Genomic DNA, 20176 nt, shown 5'->3' on the forward strand with positions numbered 1-20176 from the left:
CGATGGTGACTTCTGAAAATTAATCATTACCTATTGTCCAAGTAATAATTACTTCTTTAAATACACTATAAAATGTAAAGATTTGAGACTATGGTGTAAAGAATTAACCTTTTTAATAATTCGTGCCGTAGAAGAAAGGGGAGGGTGGAGCAAAAAAGCAGTGGTACTGCAGCTCTGACTCTTCATAATTGCTAAAAGCCTCCAGTTTGGATAACTATCTTGCCATATAACAAGTGCTGGTTTATACTTGTTAAGGCTTAAGGGAATTAAAAGCTTTGTAGGCCCCATTGTTAAAAAGTCACACTAAGAAGTCTCACGATGTCACTAGGAATGGGGGTGTTCCCTTACAAGAAATCAACACTATCAAATAGCAATCTTTCCCTCTCAGTGCACTCAAAGTGGGGGGAGGGTGTAGGATAAAGAAGCTGGTTAATGCCTGGAAATCAGTTGACAATTTTCCCTTATTCATCTTTACCATTTCCCATGACAGACTGAGAAGATGGTAACTCCCTGGTGGCCACACGGCCCTATGTAGCCATTTAATTCTCTTATGCCTTGGGCTGGCTATGTATATGACCTCAGTCAAGCACCCATCAAAACCAACAAAAGGCTTTTAACTTGTAAGACTGTCTCAATGGGAAACATTAATGAAAGCAAACATTCCAAGCTGTGCAGTTCTATTTCTGGAAAAACACTTGTTCAGCTTCCAACCTATGAATGTATGTCCTTGACACTGGCCTTTGTTGGCAACACACTAAATAACATATATTTTTTTAAAATGATTGACAGACAGCTTTAGCTTTTAAAACCAGACAAAGACCTATGATTGTCATTGTGGGTGGATCCTGGAGTAACACCCAGAAAACACCATGCAAGTTTGCTCATCTAATCCAGCCTTTGAATTATTTCAGTCTAACACAGGTAGCTACTTTCAGCTAATTTTAGCCTAGCTATATTGAAGTGTTTGTCAGATATCAGGTTATGCCTATTGTTGTGTTGAGGCTTAACTATAAAGAAATTAGTGCTGGGCAGTATGACCAAAATTCTATATCACGGTATTTTTTCAAAATTATACTGGTTTCACAGTATTCAACGGTATTTTTTTCCCATGCATGTGTGGATGTTAACCACATTTTCCACTGCAATTACTGCAGTAGACTGGCTAAGAATAAACTATTCCACTGTCATGAGAATTGTACAATGTACAAAAAAACATTTTAATGTGCACAGAAGTATTAATACAGGTTTGCATGGCCCCATACTGCGATAGATTTCAAGGGGGTGGCACTAATGAAGAGAAGGAATCATATTGCATGACAGTTGCAGTCAAAATATAGAACCTTTTTATTGAACAAATTTTGCAAACAACCTTAAACTAAAATTTTGACAACATATTTTCAACCATCCAAAGAAGCATTTAGACTTAGTAAAATATCCAGAGGTGCTTGTCAAAAGTTGTATTGCACTGAACATGTCTTAGAAAAGGAATAAAAAGTCAATATTTTTTGTAAACCAACTACACTTTCTGTTAATGTTAACAATTTCTGTCCACTGACACGTTAAAGTGACTTTTTAAACAACTTTACCATCATTAAACTGCATAATATTTAAACTAATAAATAATAACAATAAAATAAATAGTGTTATTACTGGAAGTTGTACTATTACTTCAAGACTTCAAGGCCCAGGTGCATTACACAGTATTCACCAAAAAAAAAATAAAATAAAACAAGTGCAACTTGGTGATAACATCTTTACCATCGGAAACATCATTAAGGCAAATTGCATTAATATGGACCTTGCTTCAAGCTAAGCTATATACTGTACATAAATAATAAAACTGCAACTTGCATTTACAGTGCATCCGTAAAGTATTCACAGCGCATCAGTTTCCACATTTTGTTATGTTACAGCCTTATTCCAAAATGAATTAAATTCATTTTTTTCCTCAGAATTCTACATACAACACCCCATAATTCACAACGTGAAAAAAGTTTACTTGAGGTTTTTGCAAATTTATTAAAATAAAAAAAAATTGAGAAAGCACATGTACATAAGTATTCACAGTCTTTGCCATGAAGCTCAAAATTGAGCTCAGGTGCATCCTGTTTCTCCTGATCATCCTTGAGATGTTTCTGCAGCTTAATTGGAGTCCACCTGTGGTAAATTCAGTTGATTGGACATGATTTGGAAAGGCACACACCTGTCTATATAAGGTCCCACAGTTCAAAGTTCATGTCAGAGCACAAACCAAGCATGAAGTCAAACGAATTGTCTGTAGACCTCAAAGACAGGATTCTCTCTAAGCACAAATCTGGGGAAGGTTACAGAAAAATTTCTGCTGCTTTGAAGGTCCCAATGAGCACAGTGGCCTCCATCATCCATAAGTGGAAGAAGTTCGAAACCACCAGGACTCTTCCTAGAGTTGGCCGGCCATCTAAACTGAGTGATCGGGGGAGAAGGGCCTTAGTCAGGGAAGTGACCAAGAACCCGATGGTCACTCTGTCAGAGCTCCAGAGGTCCTCTGTGGAGAGAAAAGAACCTTCCAGAAGGACAACCATCTCTGCAGCAATCCACCAATCAGGCCTGTATGGTAGAGTGGCCAGACGGAAGCCACTCCTTAGCAAAAGGCACATGGTAGCCCGCCTGGAGTTTGCCAAAAGGCACCTGAAGGACTCTCAGACCATGAGAAAGAAAATTCTCTGGTCTGATGAGACAAAGATTGAACTCTTTGGTGTGAATACCAGGCGTCACGTTTGGAGGAAACCAGGCACCGCTCATCACCAGGCCAATACCATCCCTACAGTGAAGCATGGTGGTGGCAGCATCATGCTTTGGAGATGTTTTTCAGCGGCAGGAACTGGGAGACTAGTCAGGATAAAGGGAAAGATGACTGCAGCAATGTACAGAGACATCCTGGATGAAAACCTGCTCCAGAGCGCTCTCGACCTCAGACTGGGGCGACGATTCATCTTTCAGCAGGACAACGACCCTAAGCACACAGCCAAGATATCAAAGGAGTGGCTTCAGGACAACTCTGTGAATGTCCTTGAGTGGCCCAGTCAGAGCCCAGACTTGAATCCGATTGAACATCTCTGGAAAGATCTTAAAATGGCTGTGCACCGACGCTTCCCATCCAACCTGATGGAGCTTGAGAGGTGCTGCAAAGAGGAATTGGCGAAACTGGCCAAGGATAGGTGTGCCAAGCTTGTGGCATCATATTCAAAAAGACTTGAGCCTGTAATTGCTGCCAAAGGTGCATCGTCAAAGTATTGAGCAAAGGCTGTGACTACTTATGTACATGGGATTTCTCAGTTTTTTTACTTTTAATAAATTTGCAAAAACCTCAAATAAACTTTTTTCACGTTGTCATTATGGGGTGTTGTGTGTAGAATTCTGAGGAAAAAAATGAATTTAATCCATTTTGGAATAAGGCTGTAACATAACAAAATGTGGAAAAAGTGATGCGCTGTGAATACTTTCTGGATGCACTGTATAATACTATTTGTGGTATAGCCCAAGGAATCGTATTTGGGCCACAGTGAAGGAAAAAAAAAAAAATACGGACACAGGGAAGAAAAAAAAAAAAACTATATGTCGAGAATAAAGTCGACATGTTGACTTTATTCTCGACATTTCCACTTTAATCTCGGCGCTTATGTCAAGATTAAAGTCGACATTTCTACTTTATTCTCATAGTTTATTTTGTAATTGAAGTAGAATGTTGTAAACTAAACTTCATCCTAAAATCAATGTTTAATTTACCCCGTCATAAGTTAATATAGCACATTAAATGCTTTGTGTTATGTGTTCCCCGACCCAGTTGTTAATCGCTACGCGCTTCTTAAACTGACTTCCTCTGCACTAAGATGAGGGGCAGGCAGCGATCGCCGCACAGAATACATTCACTTCCTGATATTCCTGCTCTCTGGAAATGTAGAATGCCAAGATAAATACTTGATATTTTCATGATGAAATGCATTAAAGCAGGTATTAAACATGCAAGGTAGTGCTGCTCCCTTGCAGTAAGAGGTCCCCAGGTGTACATTCAGTGTAGAGAACTTTATGGCAGGTGTGACGAGGCTCCAAAAAACTGGATGTATGAATGGGTATCACACAAGTTTAACTTAAATATTGTGTAAACATTGGGTTTGTGATCTGGTGCTCGGAGACACGAACACAGAATTCAATGGATGTTCATCTGAGCGGGCTCTCTTTATTGCATGTGAGCTGAATCTGTCCGATGTACCAAACCCGCAGTTCCTATCCTTCCTTTTTCTTTCTCCACATAACCAATCACCACACGATAAACGTATTTGTGAAATTAAAACTAGTTATAAACTTAGACCACAGAGTGTTCAGAACTTTAAAAAAAAATCTTCATTATATATGTTTAATTATGCCATCCATTCAGGGTTGCACACATCCCAGCAAGCATTGTGTGCAAGGCAGGAGCAAATCCTGAATGGGGTGCCAGCACGGCACAGGGTGAATACGAGCAATACATACACTAGCAAGGTTAATATAGCATAACAAAACCCCACATCCTACATGACTTTGAAAGGAAACTGAAGCACGCCAAGTAAACCAACCAGAAAAACATGCAAATTCAAAGCAGGGAAGACCCGGGACTCCATTGCGGCGACGCAGCAGTGCACCCTCAATGCCTCCATGCCCCCACATGATTAATACATGATATAATTTTCATGATGGAATGCATTAAAGCAAGTATTTATCTTAGCATTCTAAATGTTCAGGGAGCAGGAATATCATGAAATTAATGTATTCTGTGTGGTGATTGTTGCCTGCGCCTCCTCTTAGGGCAAGAGGAAGTCAGTTTAAGAAACACGTAACAATTAACATGGCTCCGGGAACACTTAACACAAAGCATTTAATGTGCTACATAACTTATGATGGGGTTTGAGAAAATCTAGTAAATTAAATATTCATTTTAAGATGAAGTTTAGTTTACGATGTTCTACTTTAATAACAAATTACGAGAATAAAGTCAACATGTCGTCATACTATTACACAGTACCCAAGTACATTACACAGTATTGAAAAAAATAAAACAAGTACAAATTGGCTTGCAGTATTATTCAGAAGTATAGAAACAGTATTCACACATTTGAACATAATGGTCCACATCCGACCTTTTAAATCCAAAGTATCTCCAGACAACAGACGTGACTCCTTTTACCAGCAAAAGTTTTTCTGTGTCATCATGTTCAACTTTATCGTCGCTAAAGCTTCAGTTTCAGAATGTTCTCTGTGCATTTTCACCACGCAATACCTCCACTACCGCATGTTATATGCATGTTTAGCGGTGTAGCAGTGAAAAAGAGCCCCCATGCAACACCCACTAACGCATGTACTCTGTTGCATGTGTGTTTAGCGTTGTAGCAGTGAAAAAGGTCCCCCTTAAACAGTTTAAGCAATTTAAACCAGTGTTGCGGTATAAGAAAACTCCATATCATAACAAAAATAAAAAACGGTTTTTGGTATGAACCGGTATACTGCCCAGCACTAAAAGAAACCCAAATTTCTTTACACCACTTTCCATCTAACAAGGAAGACTTCTCAGTGAGTAGCTGTTCATACCCTTGATTATGGTACAATACTGAGTATTCATCTAGATTTTACCTTTATTTAAACAGAACTAGGGTAAGATGCATGAAAGAAGGAAACTTTTCAATGACAACAGTAAAACATTTCTAATTTTTAGGAATGTGTTTCATTGATGACTTCATTAGCCTTGCTATACTTATTGCTGCCTCAGGTTGGTTTATGCAATTTGCAAGGAGGTTGAAAGTGGTCATTGATGTCTCAGTCTGACCTGCATTGCTCTCAGAAAGATATTCAGCTTCTACAGGATTCCCGCAAATCAGCACTGTGAAACAGACAAAAAGATCTTACCAGCTAATACTCACACTGAGTCACATGTAATAATCACATAACAGGTAAGTGAACAAACTGAAGACTGACACTAAAAAGTGGTTTCAACAAAACTGTAAAAAGTAATGAAGAATGTACTGTTATTTTAGATGGATATTACCAAAAGAAAAGTGGCCTCTTACACAACTGCACTGGAATATCTAAATGAAAGGCCCCCTTCGGTTCTGTTAAGTAATACTAATGGTGCCTTAATTTAGTATTTCAAAACCCCTCTCAAAAGCAGTCAGGAATGTCTGACCTTAAAAATAATAACAGTCACTCTGTGAAACATATGAGATTTTATATCAACTCTCCATCTCATGGGGCCATTAAGTACATTGTGTTAATTGCCTTAATCAATGGTAATGGTGGAAAGGCAAATCACTCTGATTATACTAGATATCATGGGCATGTGATAATGTCCATAACTGTAAATAGAATTTTAAAAATGCACAAAATCTACATGGCATTGCTCAAGGTCGAACTTGAATAAATGAATACCCAGGGTGCTTAAAGAGAACTGTAAAGTGGTTTAAAAAACAACAAACTTAATAATCAGGTAATCAGTGAAAAAAGCAATTTATGAACATGTCCACTTGTGAACAAAACAATTTTTGAACATGTCTACTGTTGCCACCATAAAAAACCTCACACTGTTCCATTCCATCTGAACTAGTGTGGTGCTGAGGTGTCACCCATTGCATGGCTGCACTTGGGCTGATTTGTCATGTGATGGGTGCGGCAATGCGCTATATCAGTGCGTGCTCCTAACCTTCTCCTCCTCCTACTGTAGGATCTTTTCATTTGGTGCTAAAGAGAACTAATGCATCCACTATTTTCACAGTTAAATAGACTACTATGCTCTACCTGCCTCATGTTTGCACTCTTTTCTTTAAATTTACATTGTATGAACACAGATATTTGTTCTAGGCTTTAATAACTAAAAAAATAAACCCTACTGTTCTTTTAGTGACAAAAGTAAATAAAATTTTACCAGTCCTTGAAAGGACCTTATTCTTGTTATCAATACATAAGTTGATTTGTTGATAAACACGGTCAGTTTAAATATGTTTATGATATCACAAGAAAACTAGCAGCTACAATTTTATTGAAAATTCAGTATTATTGACTGCCAAACCATGCAGGGTTAGTACCCATTTGTTTATCCAAGGGGTCATCCCTTGATTCCAACTTCACACAACCCTGAACATGATGCACAGGTTGTTAATTATTATTGCCTGCATCACACATTTACCCATCAGCAAAATATAGAAAAAAAATACATGTGGATATGTTCAACATACTAAATATACTTTTACATAAAACAATGCTAGCATACACTGAATGCTACATCCAAATTATGCTATGCATGGTTCAAGTGCATCATATTTGTTTCAGAATCAAATAATAGCAAAACACCCCATGGTGTTAAAAAACTTTGAAAATCAATCAACCCAGAATTATCTTCCTAAACATTTACTCTGTACAGACCTGTGAAATGATAAGATGCCCCCTCAATCTGGCACTGTCGTCACCCCAAATGCCTTGCTGTGTACTTCTGGATATGTGGCACTGCCAAACACACATTTTCATAGTCTGTCTGTGAAACTGCCAACACTCTTATTGAGCCTGAATATTTTTACTCCTGTAATATTTGTTTCAAGGTCTGTGCTGTCGATCACCTTTGCCTTCTTTAATGACTCAGCTGCTACTTCCAGTTTATAAATTTTATCCTTAATTAAATTAACACTGGATTTCATGTTTGTAAGTGCTATGTTACAAGGGTCTCTATAAAAATAAGTATAGGTAATTAAGGCTAATTGAGCTCTAGCAATTACAGTTTATCAATATAAACAATATAATGCTTTTTTGTCACTACCATGATCCCACCCACTTAACACTAGAATTACCAGAGCCTACGAAAAAAACTTGTAGATCCGTCCCACCTTAAATCGCTTTGCACCTCTCCATCAGCATCTTTTGTCCTGTAAATGTGTTGATAAGCACATCCCCCCACCACCACATAGTTTTCTCAGCTTAAGTCTGTTTATCTGTGTGTCAGTTGCTTAGAGTTGGATAGAGTGAAGTCAAGCAAAATTACACCTTTTATAAATACTATATCGTTATTTGGAACACATGCATTTCATGTTTATGTAAACACATCGTTAAAACAAACTTTTTTCATGTTTTAGTAATAATTGACAAAATGTAGACATGAAGTGTATAATGTGTGAAGCCTGAAGTCCAAATATCAAATAATACACCTTCACAAAAGGTACAAATATAACTGAACAAGTGCACTTCTATTCAAGACTATAACTGCAGAAAAAGAACCCGCGTTAGGATGCGACATTGACACGTATTTGCTATGACCGTTTCGGTGGCGCAATGGTATCAGCTGTTGAAAGGTAATCAAAACTTCACGGGTTCGACCCCGGACGAGTCCATTTTGAGAAATGAGCTGCTCTTATTCTTACTATCTTAGAATAAAAACATACATTTGATTTCAGTCTGTAATAGCCTGTGTAAATTTATGATGCTTGTAAAGGTTAGCTTTGTTTTTTTTTTTTGTTTTTTTTATTCAGTTTTATTCTCTTAGTCACGTTCACGATCCCACCCCCCCATCTGACATAGCGTGTCTTTATGTGAAAACAGCAGTAACAGAGGTGAACTCAGATCATGATGACGGTTCTACATCGGAGCAAGAATGTACTTCGTACTTTTGCAATCTCTGTGCTTTGTATATGTACACGAGAAGCTCTGCAGTCTACTTGTGACTTTACGCTGTAGGAAGTAAGTAAATAAATAAAGGTAAATAAGTAAATAACATTCGATCTGGTCTCTTATATACAAAAGTACAGCGACGGCAGCTTCCACCTTCAGCTTTAGACTCTCCACTCTAGTATTTAGATCTATGATTATTATTTATTATTATTATTATATCTGGACGGTGCATGTGCCCAAAACATTAACATTTATATGTTACTTACATAAAAGCCAGATTGAATGTTATTTACCTTAATTTATATTAAGGTAGGTTCAATACCTCCACCAATGCATGTACTCCGTTGCATTCGTGTTTAGAGGTGCAGCAGTGAAAAAGGTTTCCCCTTAAACAGTTTCCTGCTGCGCCACGTTCCGAATGTTGTTTAGGCTATTTAAACCGATGTTGCGGTATAAGAAAAATCCATATCATAACAAAAATAAAAAAAAACAGTTTTTGGTATGAACCGGTATACCGCCCAGCACTAGCTCCAAGGCTTTATACTCTTTCTTCACATGCAGGCCCCCACTTAGGTGAATCACACCATTCCAAACAAGGCAAAAGAGGATACAGTTTAATGCTGACTTTGACAGACAAAAATGGTATACAGCAGTTCTCAGTCCGACTGCCCATTTCTCAGTTGTCTCTGTCTGTCTTGTCTTATAATGCTTGCCTAACAGTTCTATATGGTGAACCCCTGTGCTAAATCTGGCTCTGTGTCAACTGTGCATGCAAGTAGAAAAAGTCAGATTTATAAGATATACAGTGGTGTGAAAAACTATTTGCCCCCTTCCTGATTTCTTATTCTTTTGCATGTTTGTCACACAAAATGTTTCTGATCATCAAACACATTTAACCATTAGTCAAATATAACACAAGTAAACACAAAATGCAGTTTGTAAATGGTGGTTTTTATTATTTAGGGAGAAAAAAAAATCCAAACCTACATGGCCCTGTGTGAAAAAGTAATTGCCCCCTGAACCTAATAACTGGTTGGGCCACCCTTAGCAGCAATAACTGCAATCAAGCGTTTGCGATAACTTGCAATGAGTCTTTTACAGCGCTCTGGAGGAATTTTGGCCCACTCATCTTTGCAAAATTGTTGTAATTCAGCTTTATTTGAGGGTTTTCTAGCATGAACCGCCTTTTTAAGGTCATGCCATAGCATCTCAATTGGATTCAGGTCAGGACTTTGACTAGGCCACTCCAAAGTCTTCATTTTGTTTTTCTTCAGCCATTCAGAGGTGGATTTGCTGGTGTGTTTTGGGTCATTGTCCTGTTGCAGCACCCAAGATCGCTTCAGCTTGAGTTGACGAACAGATGGCCGGACATTCTCCTTCAGGATTTTTTGGTAGACAGTAGAATTCATGCTTCCATCTATCACAGCAAGCCTTCCAGGTCCTGAAGCAGCAAAACAACCCCAGACCATCACACTACCACCACCATATTTTACTGTTGGTATGATGTTCTTTTTCTGAAATGCTGTGTTCCTTTTACGCCAGATGTAACGGGACATTTGCCTTCCAAAAAGTTCAACTTTTGACTCATCAGTCCACAAGGTATTTTCCCAAAAGTCTTGGCAATCATTGAGATGTTTCTTAGCAAAACTGAGACGAGCCCTAATGTTCTTTTTGCTTAACAGTGGTTTGCGTCTTGGAAATCTGCCATGCAGGCCGTATTTGCCCAGTCTCTTACTTATGGTGGAGTTGTGAACACTGGCCTTAATTGAGGCAAGTGAGGTCTGCAGTTCTTTAGACGTTGTCCTGGGGTCTTTTGTGACCTCTCGGATGAGTCATCTCTGCGCTCTTGGGGTAATTTTGGTCGGCCGGCCACTCCTGGGAAGGTTCACCACTGTTCCATGTTTTTGCCATTTGTGGATAATGGCTCTCACTGTGGTTCGCTGGAGTCCCAAAGCTTTAGAAATGGCTTTATAACCTTTACCAGACTGATAGATCTCAATTACTTCTGTTCTCATTTGTTCCCGAATTTCTTTGGATCTTGACATGATGTCTAGCTTTTGAGGTGCTTTTGGTCTACTTCTCTGTGTCAGACAGCTCCTATTTAAGTGATTTCTTGATTGAAACAGGTGTGGCAGTAATCAGGCCTGGGGGTGGCTACGGAAATTGAACTCAGGTGTGATACACCACAGTTAGGTTATTTTTTAACAAGGGGGCAATTACTTTTTCACACAGGGCCATGTAGGTTTGGATTTTTTTTCTCCCTAAATAATAAAAACCATCATTTAAAAACTGCATTTTGTGTTTACTTGTGTTATATTTGACTAATGGTTAAATGTGTTTGATGATCAGAAACATTTTGTGTGACAAACATGCAAAAGAATAAGAAATCAGGAAGGGGGCAAATAGTTTTTCACACCACTGTATTTGTAGAGAGTACAGTGACATATTAAACTTATACTCTATTACAGCAACTCAAAATTGTACTCCGTAGTTTGTATGGCCCCCACGTGCTTGTATGGATGCCTGACAATTTCCGGGCATACTCCTAATGAGATGATGGATGGTGTCCTGGGGGATCTCCTCCCAGATCTGGACCAGGGCATCACTGAGCTCCTGGACAGTCTTGAGGTGCAACCTGGCGGCGTCGGATGGACTAAAACATAATGTCCCAGAGGTGTTCTATTGAATTTAGGTCAGGCGAGCATGGGGGACAGTCAGTGGTATCAGTTCCTTCATCCTCCAGGAACTGCCGGCATACTCTTGCCACATGAGGCTGGGCATTGTCGTGCACCAGGAGGAACCCAGGACCCACTGCACCAGCATAGAGTCTGACAATGGGTCCAAGTATTTTATACCGATACCTTATGGCAGTCAGGGTGCCATTGTCTAGCCTGTAGAGGTCTGTGTGTCCCTCCATGGCTATGCCTTCCCAGACCATCACTGAGCCACCACCAAATTGGTCATGCTGAACAATGTTACAGGCAGCATAATGTACTCCACGACTTCTCCCGACCCTTTCATGTCTGTCACGTGCTCAGGATGAACCTGCTCTCATCAGTGAAAAGCACAGGGCACCAGTGGTGGACCTGCCAATTCTGGTATGCTATGGCAAATGCCAATTGAGCTCCATGGTGCCGGGCCGTGAGCACAAGGCCCACTAGAGGACATCGGGCCCTCAGGAAGTCTGTTTCTGATTGTTCAGTCAGAGACATTCACACCAGTGGTCTGCTGAAGGTCATTTTGTAGGGCTCTGGCAGTGCTCATCCTGTTCCTCCTTGCCTAAAAGAGCAGATACCAGTCCTGCTGATGGGTTAAGGACCTTCTACGGCCCTGTCCAGCTCTCCTAGAGTAACAGCCTGTCTCCTGCAATCTCCTCCATGCCCTTGAGACTGTGCTGGGAGACACAGCAAACCTTCTGGCAATGGCACATATTGATGTGCCATCCTGGAGAAGGTGGACTACCTTTGTAACCTCTGTAGGGTCCAGGTATCGCCTCATGCTACCAGTAGTGACACTGGCCATAGCCAAATACAAAACTATTGAAAAAACAGTCAGAAAAGATGAGGAGGGAAAAATGTCAGTGGCCTCCACCTGTTAAACCATTCCTGTTTTGGAGGTCATCTCATTGTTACCCCTCTAGTGCACCTGTTGTTAATTTCATTAACACCAAAGCAGCTGAAACTGATTAACAACCCCCTCTGCTACTTAACTGACCAGATCAATAGCCCCGAAGTTTCATTGACTTAATGCTATAATCTGATTAAAAAGCGTTCTTTTAATTTTTTTCAGCAATATATGTATATATGTGTGTATAACTATTACACTCAATCTGTTCTGCACGGTGGCATAAATCATTAGGTTCTTACAACTTTATTTTGATTTGAAAATTGTTACTTTTTTTATAACTGTTTCTGTAATTGGGAGGGTAAAATAAGATTTTGTCCAACTGTTTGTAATAAAGTTTGATTTTTTTTTTTTTAACTCTTGATCATGTTTGCCATGTATTGTTTTCTCTTCCAAGGACTTTATTTTTATCACTTCAGATTATTCCTGAATCAATACGACTACAAGGAAAATTATGATGATGATGATGATACTGGTGTTCTATTTCAGGATTTTGTTTTCTGAAGATGTTTTTAAATTTTGCTATTTTTTGTGCTATAATTTGGGCACACAGCACAATTCCTTTTCTGGATATATATATTCTGAAGGAACAAAGTCTGGACTTCACTTAGACATGTAGAATATATGCTTTTTTGTAAGGGAAATCCCTTATATGGCAATTTATTTAAAAGCAGTAAAGGCAGAGGAAGAAAAATTATTTTTACTGCATCAAGAGAGTAAAACTCTACAAATTGGTCGTTAGTATTTCAAAACTTTTTCCCCAGTTGTTCTTATCCATCTGGACATGCATTCTGTGTTATACAGGGTGGTCCAGATCTAACTATGCAATTATTGCATTGCATTAAAAGTTGCATAGTTATATCTGGACCACCCTATATTTGTGGTATTTGGAATTATATTCCAACATTTATGACAAGAAAGGCAACACTCTACATTTTGGCAAAAACAGAGTTTTAACTTTATTGTGATGTAATTTCTTCTCACAATATAGTTCCTTCACTGTATAAATTCTGAAACAGCAATGCTTGGCCTTCATTTGGACATCTAGTGCATGTGCTTTCAGTAAAGCATGTTCTTAATGTAGACATTTATTTTAACACAGAAAGCTTACTACTTAAAATAATATGAGACATGTCAGCTGTGGATATTTCATAACCATTATTTTTGGCTACTGTTGATATATTATGTATCACTTGGCAGTGTTTGGAAGCTTATTCCAAAATTTATGCTAATAAGAATAATATTTAAAGGTGTACGTTTTGGTAAAAATGTGACTGAATTTGGCAACTTACTGTACTGTCATTTATATACATTTTTATTCGGTTAAATATTCTGGATGAGAAATATCAGCCCTTCCTTTTGATGTATAGAACATGCATATTAAGTATGAAGAATGTGTGGCCAGTTAAATCAAAGTAGTGGAAAATGGCCAAAACTGAAGCCCGCTTAGAGGGTTAAACTCAAAACTCACTGCATATCCAATTTCACCCCATAATTGTTTACAAGATTGACATACATGAATTTCTATTAAGTGCTTTGAGCATGGAGATGTGCTATATAAATAAAATGCATTATTATGATTATTATAAAACACTATACAAACTCATGCTTGAACAAATATAATTTTAATGATTTTGAATTGCTCAGGACTGTATTCTCTATATATTGAAAGAGTATAAGGTCATAATTTAAATAGGTACAAATATCGGGACAAGGTCAACATTTCAGCTTTGCCTTTCATCAGAATGATTTGTTTTCGGCAGCCCTGAACACAATTTGACTTCCTTCAGATTTGTGTCAGCATGCAAGTAAAAGGACACTACAACAACTTAGCCTGCATGAAAACTTGCCAGAGTTCTTCACACTGTAAATGCTAGAAGTCTACTTATTCTGAGCAAAATCGCTTCAATAGATATTGCTTTGCAATGATAAAAATCATTTTTTCTTACAACTTTTGTAACCCAACTGCAGCACAACTGGGGAAATGAAATAAGCACTCTTTTTGTATATGGCATGATTCTGTCTTTTTCCACATAATAAAATAATGGCATGCACTGTTTTACCGCTGTGATCACAGCTTTACAGAAAACATCAGATTTTTAAATACTAAATCCTAATTCATCTGGAGACTAATATTCCTGGCAAAACAAACGTTGTTGCACCTTGTTGAGAGAAATTGCAAAACTGGGCAGCTCTCATCCCAGAACTGAGTCCCCAATGCACCTTTAAACTTAATGAGGAACAAATTAACGCACATCCTCTATTGACTAGGCTTCAGTTAAGAGCTACAAATGAAAAAATAAATCAGTTTAGTTGTTTCACGTTGGTTAATCGCATCTATGCCACTGCTACTACTGTGCTGAAAACTCTTTCTGTGATGAGTGTTAGTTATTGTCATATACTGTCTTGCATTGCAGAAAAATGTTTTTCTGTACTACCGATATAATCAATTACACACAAACGCACATGTATATTAGTGATACTTATATCTGTATCTTTATGTTAAACCCAATGTTTCTACCATGTTAAACGTTGTTCCCCGTTTTCTCTATTTAAAAAATAATTTAAACTGTTTACAAAAAATCCACATTCACTGCAACCTTGTCCTGCTTGCTTTAGTATATTTTACCATCTCTCCAAAGGCTTGCTGAAAGGCACCTTTACCCTCGTAAAACAAAATCCACACTTACGTTTTCTTGAATATGCCCCCCACCGAGCTGCCTATCAAAAGGCAAAGCTGTTGCGAGAAGAAAACCCAGGTGATTTGGTGTAGAGTGGCTTGCGTCTGACACCTCAGGTCTAGGATGGTGGGTCCCAAGAATGCAATACAGAGCCCAAAACTGAAGAAGACGCTCCAATAAGTCAGTGTATGTTGAAGGTTACGCTTGAAAAGCGTAAATATCCTCTCGTTCAGCATTATGGAGGCACGGGGAGCAAGGCCGCTAACTGACCGATGCGGGACTCTCCTCCCCAAAGTCGTGCTCCTTTTTTTTCTTCCGGCCAAACGAACTTGTCCCCCTAACTCCAACTTCGCCCCACTGCTTTCAATCGCAACTTGTTTCGGTGTTTTCTTCAGACTCCGCCCCGCGCGGAGTCACTCGTCTGGCGAACTAAGACACCTTTGTTTACTCCTTTTGTGTACTTGCGACTGACGGGTTGAGTGAGAATCCATCATTCAGCCATGCATCACCTGAGAACCTCAAATACCGACGGAGGCGTGGTAGACTGTGGCAGAATGCGCTCCCATTTAGTAAGAGAAAGGCAGAGACACGAAGGTGAGGGATGTGGCTTCAGATGGAATTGGCGTGCACCGTAGACAGGCACCTGATCTGTGCTAATCAGAAATACGCGAAAAGGGAGCAAACGCTTAACAAAAACGACAGTGGAAACGAAATTATAAAATTAAAAAACGGAGCAAACTTTGTGTTACTAGTCCTAAAGAAAATCAGAGCACGGAACCCTGCAACAATTCCTAATGCAAGGATCGGCTTTTAAAGATTGACGCGTTACATGTTAGGACCATCGAAAGATATACATTGCACAAGAAACGTCTTATCTGTATGTTTGGATACTCGTTTTTACTTGTATGTAACGTGTTCAATGACTTAAATAGAAAAAATAATTGGCGTTTCACACTGTTGGGAAGATGACATTTGAAACAATTTCATATTGTTGAGGGTTTGGCAGTCTGCCTTTGGAGGTCTGATTACACGTCACGTTCATTTACAGAATTTTGCCGATAAAGTGTGCGTGTGTGTTGGGGTGGGGTAGGGGGTGTATAAATGTTAGCACTTATAAAAGTACAACAGAGATGTGCCAGCATGGATTATGAGTATTGAGTATGTGCCCACTTCAGGATCTGGTTACCCCTTACATTTCTCGACTGTTATGATTAGTCATCCATTTTTAACTGGATTATATAGTTCAGGGTTATAAATGGGGTAGCACAGTCATTAAGGTGAATTAGGCTTTTGCCTAGGGCGCAGATCATAATGGGGTGCCCTCCACATGGGTTAGCTACCGAACAGTTAGTTGGTGCACTAATGAGCTTGGCCTAGGGCACAAAATAACTCAGCACTGGCACTGGGCACAGTGGTACTGCTCATGCCTCACAACAAGATAAGGAGACTGCAGTTCACATCCTGAGTTCTCCTTGTGTGAAGTTTGCATGTGCTCCACCATATTCGTGTGGTTTCTTGTAGGTGCTCAGGTTTCCTCCCAGAGTCCATGCAGGTTTAAGTGGACTACAATTGCTAAATTGGCCCTAGCATGTATTTGTGTGTGTGTGTTCACCCTGTGATGGACTTGGGGCTTATCCAGGGTTGTTTCTGTCTAGCATCTGATGCTTACTGCTCCTCAACCCTGCTCAGAATAAGCAAGTCTAAAAAATGGATTAATGGATGGGTCACAAGTAGTTTGTGCCTATCCAAACTGTATTTTGGAAGCCAAACCTTGACGAAGAGCCAATTTATTTCTGGGCACATTCACACACACTTTCACACTCACTCAAAATAATAACAACAGTAATAAAATATAAACTGGCATCACCTCCAAGAATGGTTCCTGACTTACATTCAATACTAATGGGATTATTGGGTTAAATTGGTTCGGGAAAAAAACATTGATGAATTTATTGGGTGACTATAAGAGATATTAAAATATATTACACCTTAATATACATTTTTCGGTTATTGTAACAGTGGAATGTGATGACTATTTCACACAATTTTTTGTCTTTTTATTATTTTTTGTTCTTTTACTGTGGAATTATCTTCAATGATAGATTTAAATATATCTAAATCAATTCAAATGTAACTATCCCTGGAAGGGAATGTCAGTAGGTTATGTAAACACAGCTCTAGACATCATATAAAGCTCCATAATCAGGCATGTTGTGTAGTGTAATATGCAGTAATAAAACCAAAAAGAAATGGAACAATATGAAACTGTTTTGCGTGAAATATAAATGAAACATGAATGAATACTTGTTACGACAGACTACAAGGCACAAATAAGACCATCCCCTCTTTTTAATGTCACCTATTAGGGAAGCTAATATGCTAGAATAAATTAATTTGGAAACTACTGTTTACACTCACTTTCTTTAAACTTTGACCTTATAAGCAAATTTTGACTTCTGGATGTACTGGATGACTTCTGTCTGAAAGGATCAGTTCTGCTCTTGGCACTTTTTAAGACTTCAGACAGGACCCGATTAATCCTTTAGCTTGTAGCAATGCTATTTTAAAGGTACTAAATACCATTCAGTATATCTTGAAAATACATAGCAGTATTCAGTGCAGTAATGGATGAAATTTGTTTAAACTTTACTATAATTCACAACTAGTCTAGAACAGGGGTCCCCAACTCCGGTCCTGGAGGGCTGCATTGGCTGCAGGTTTTCATTCTAACCCTTTTCTTAACTGGTGTCTGGTTTTTGCTGCTAATTAATTTTTTTAAATAAATTTTAATTGACTTGCTGTTGAAGATTCAGACACCTTAATAGTTTATTTTTGTTTAATTAGTACCCAAGTATTAGTGAGATACAAAATGAGCCAAAATATGACCAGCAAACTGTGTCAATCATACAATATCTGAAATTAAATAAAGATGAAGGTCTTAGGAGTGTTGATCTGCTCAGGTCCACAAAACATTTTAACAGTACTTTTAGAAAGGAGAAAATCAACAATTTCAGAAATGTATGCTATTACACAATTGGAGCAGTAACAAGCCATGGAATTAAAGAATAGGTTTAATTAACAACAAGAGTCAGTGCCTAATTAAGCATCTAGCTGGAGTGAAATTGGTTTGAGGCCCTGACTTAGTTGGTCTTCTGTTGGCTCACTCACTTCACAATTCATTTCTATTTGGGTGCCATTTAAGGAAAGAAATGAAGCAATTCAGAGGGAACAATGAAGAAATTCTGGGGAACAATCTTAAAAAACAAGTCAATTAAAATGAAAGGAAAAAGAGTTGATTACCAGCAAAAACTGATCACCAATTAAGAAAAGGGTTAGAATGAAAACCTGCAGCCACTGCGGCCGTCCAGAAGAGTTAGAGACCACTGGTTTAGTTTTTATATTATTGTGGAAATAATCACATTTAATTTGCAGTAATTTTAGTGAAGAAGCATGACATAATGTAATTAAAAACTGTGATCTGCATATCTTCAAATGGTGTTTTGCTATAGTCAACAAAACATCAAGCCACATTTCCTAAATGAAGAATACTATTGTATAGTCTACTAAATGCTGACAGAAACGTAATCATAATTTATTTGCAGTTTAGATGAAACGGTTATTTTGAAGTACAGAACCTGTTTTAACTGCAATTTGAATTAATTTGAAAATGCTTTATGTGGAATTTATTGTGCACACCCTGCTCATTAGATATTCAAACTAAAAAGCTTTGTGCACCTTTGAACAACACACAAGAAACAATCTATTTAAATAAACACCAATTTCAAGAATATAGATTTACATATAGTCATACTGCTGTTGGTTTTATTCAAACCTAGCCATTCATGACTCAGCAGATATATTGCCCACAACACGAATGCTGACTAAATAAGTTAATATATGAAGACTTTGACTCAGACGTTCAATTACATTTTCTGTCAAAGAGAAAAAAGATAACACCCACAATGCTGGCTTACTATTCTGCATCTGCTTAATGTTACTAAGTGCTGTTTAGAAGATAATTTTGAACTGTACTTTAGAGTACTCAATTTAAAAGGAAGATTCTGTCTATTGAAAATATATTTCTTGGGAAGTTGCAAATAATAAGATGGTCTTGGTTAATACTGACTATAGGGTGGGGAAAGAGGAGAAAGAGGTAATTTCCTATGTAGAGGTTCTTTGTTGTAAACTAGACAGAACCAAATTAGAATGGCATCATCTCAAATGTTCACCCTAGTTGACTGCTGGCAGTTGCTCTGTACTGACTTTAGTGAACATTCCATAACTCAGCATTCAAACTGGTTGTACCTGAAAATCTTAAAAAGAAAACTGAAATAACTATACAGCTTTGGAGAACAGAATGCAGTACTTACCATGGAGGTCTATCTGTCTCTAACATGGTATTACTGAAAACTTCTATAGTGCAATCGTTCAGATTTCAACTTTTATTATATCTGAACATCACTCTACATGATTCAAGTTACTGTATGTATATTTTATATTACAGGTTATGCCAGATCTGTATTAATAGGGGGGTGTCATATACATATTTAAATAATAATAAAACATCAGAACTCCAAAGTTAACTATATTAGGGCTATAGCTGAAGCACTGTCCTCTGCGAGACTTTTACAATTTGCTGTAAACTAACCATCTGTTACTACCATCCATTTTTGACCAGCTTGATCCACTTCAGGATGTGAATCCAGACAATAACCGCAAGGGGATGTTGAAGGTAAGAGGTCACCGTGCCAATTGTACTAATTATAAGTAACCTACATTTTAGATCATGTAATTATTACCACACAGTGATCTGTAATAAAATCAAGTTAAAGTGTAATTCCTGTTAAAGTCCAACCATATTATAAACCAGCATTATGAGGTTGAAATGGGGTAAAACCTACAGCTGTAGAGACCATACAGCAGGAAGCAAAGTGAATAGCAACTAATGTATCAGAATATATAGAGGATACTCACACAATTTAAAATATTACAGATTTGTTAACATAGAGTATGAGCACATAAAATGAATATAAATGCATTTTTGCATTTCAATCACTGCATGCAATTTCTTTCCATCAGATTTCAAGTGAGCTCCTTTAAATGTTTGGCACCAAACCTGAGTATTACTATGGTAGATGAAAATCTAACAACTGTGTAAATATTTAGCATTCCATTAAAAGTATTACACTTCAGAGAGAAAGAAAGAAAGAAAG

General features: G+C 38.1%; 1 protein-coding gene across 1 annotated transcript in view; it reads right to left on the reverse strand.

Annotated features, from left to right (window-relative positions):
- Positions 1-15557, reverse strand: part of mfsd4aa (major facilitator superfamily domain containing 4Aa) — a 53214-nt gene extending 37657 nt beyond the window's left edge. The window contains exon 1 of the mRNA XM_028797138.2: positions 14973-15557. Coding sequence (XP_028652971.1) covers positions 14973-15199 — 227 coding nt within the window. The 5' untranslated portion in view covers positions 15200-15557. The remainder of the gene's footprint in view (positions 1-14972) is intronic.
- Positions 15558-20176: the final 4619 nt, after the last annotated feature.

The sequence above is a fragment of the Erpetoichthys calabaricus genome, chromosome 3 (assembly GCF_900747795.2).
Source record: "Erpetoichthys calabaricus chromosome 3, fErpCal1.3, whole genome shotgun sequence".
Taxonomy (NCBI): domain Eukaryota; kingdom Metazoa; phylum Chordata; class Cladistia; order Polypteriformes; family Polypteridae; genus Erpetoichthys; species Erpetoichthys calabaricus.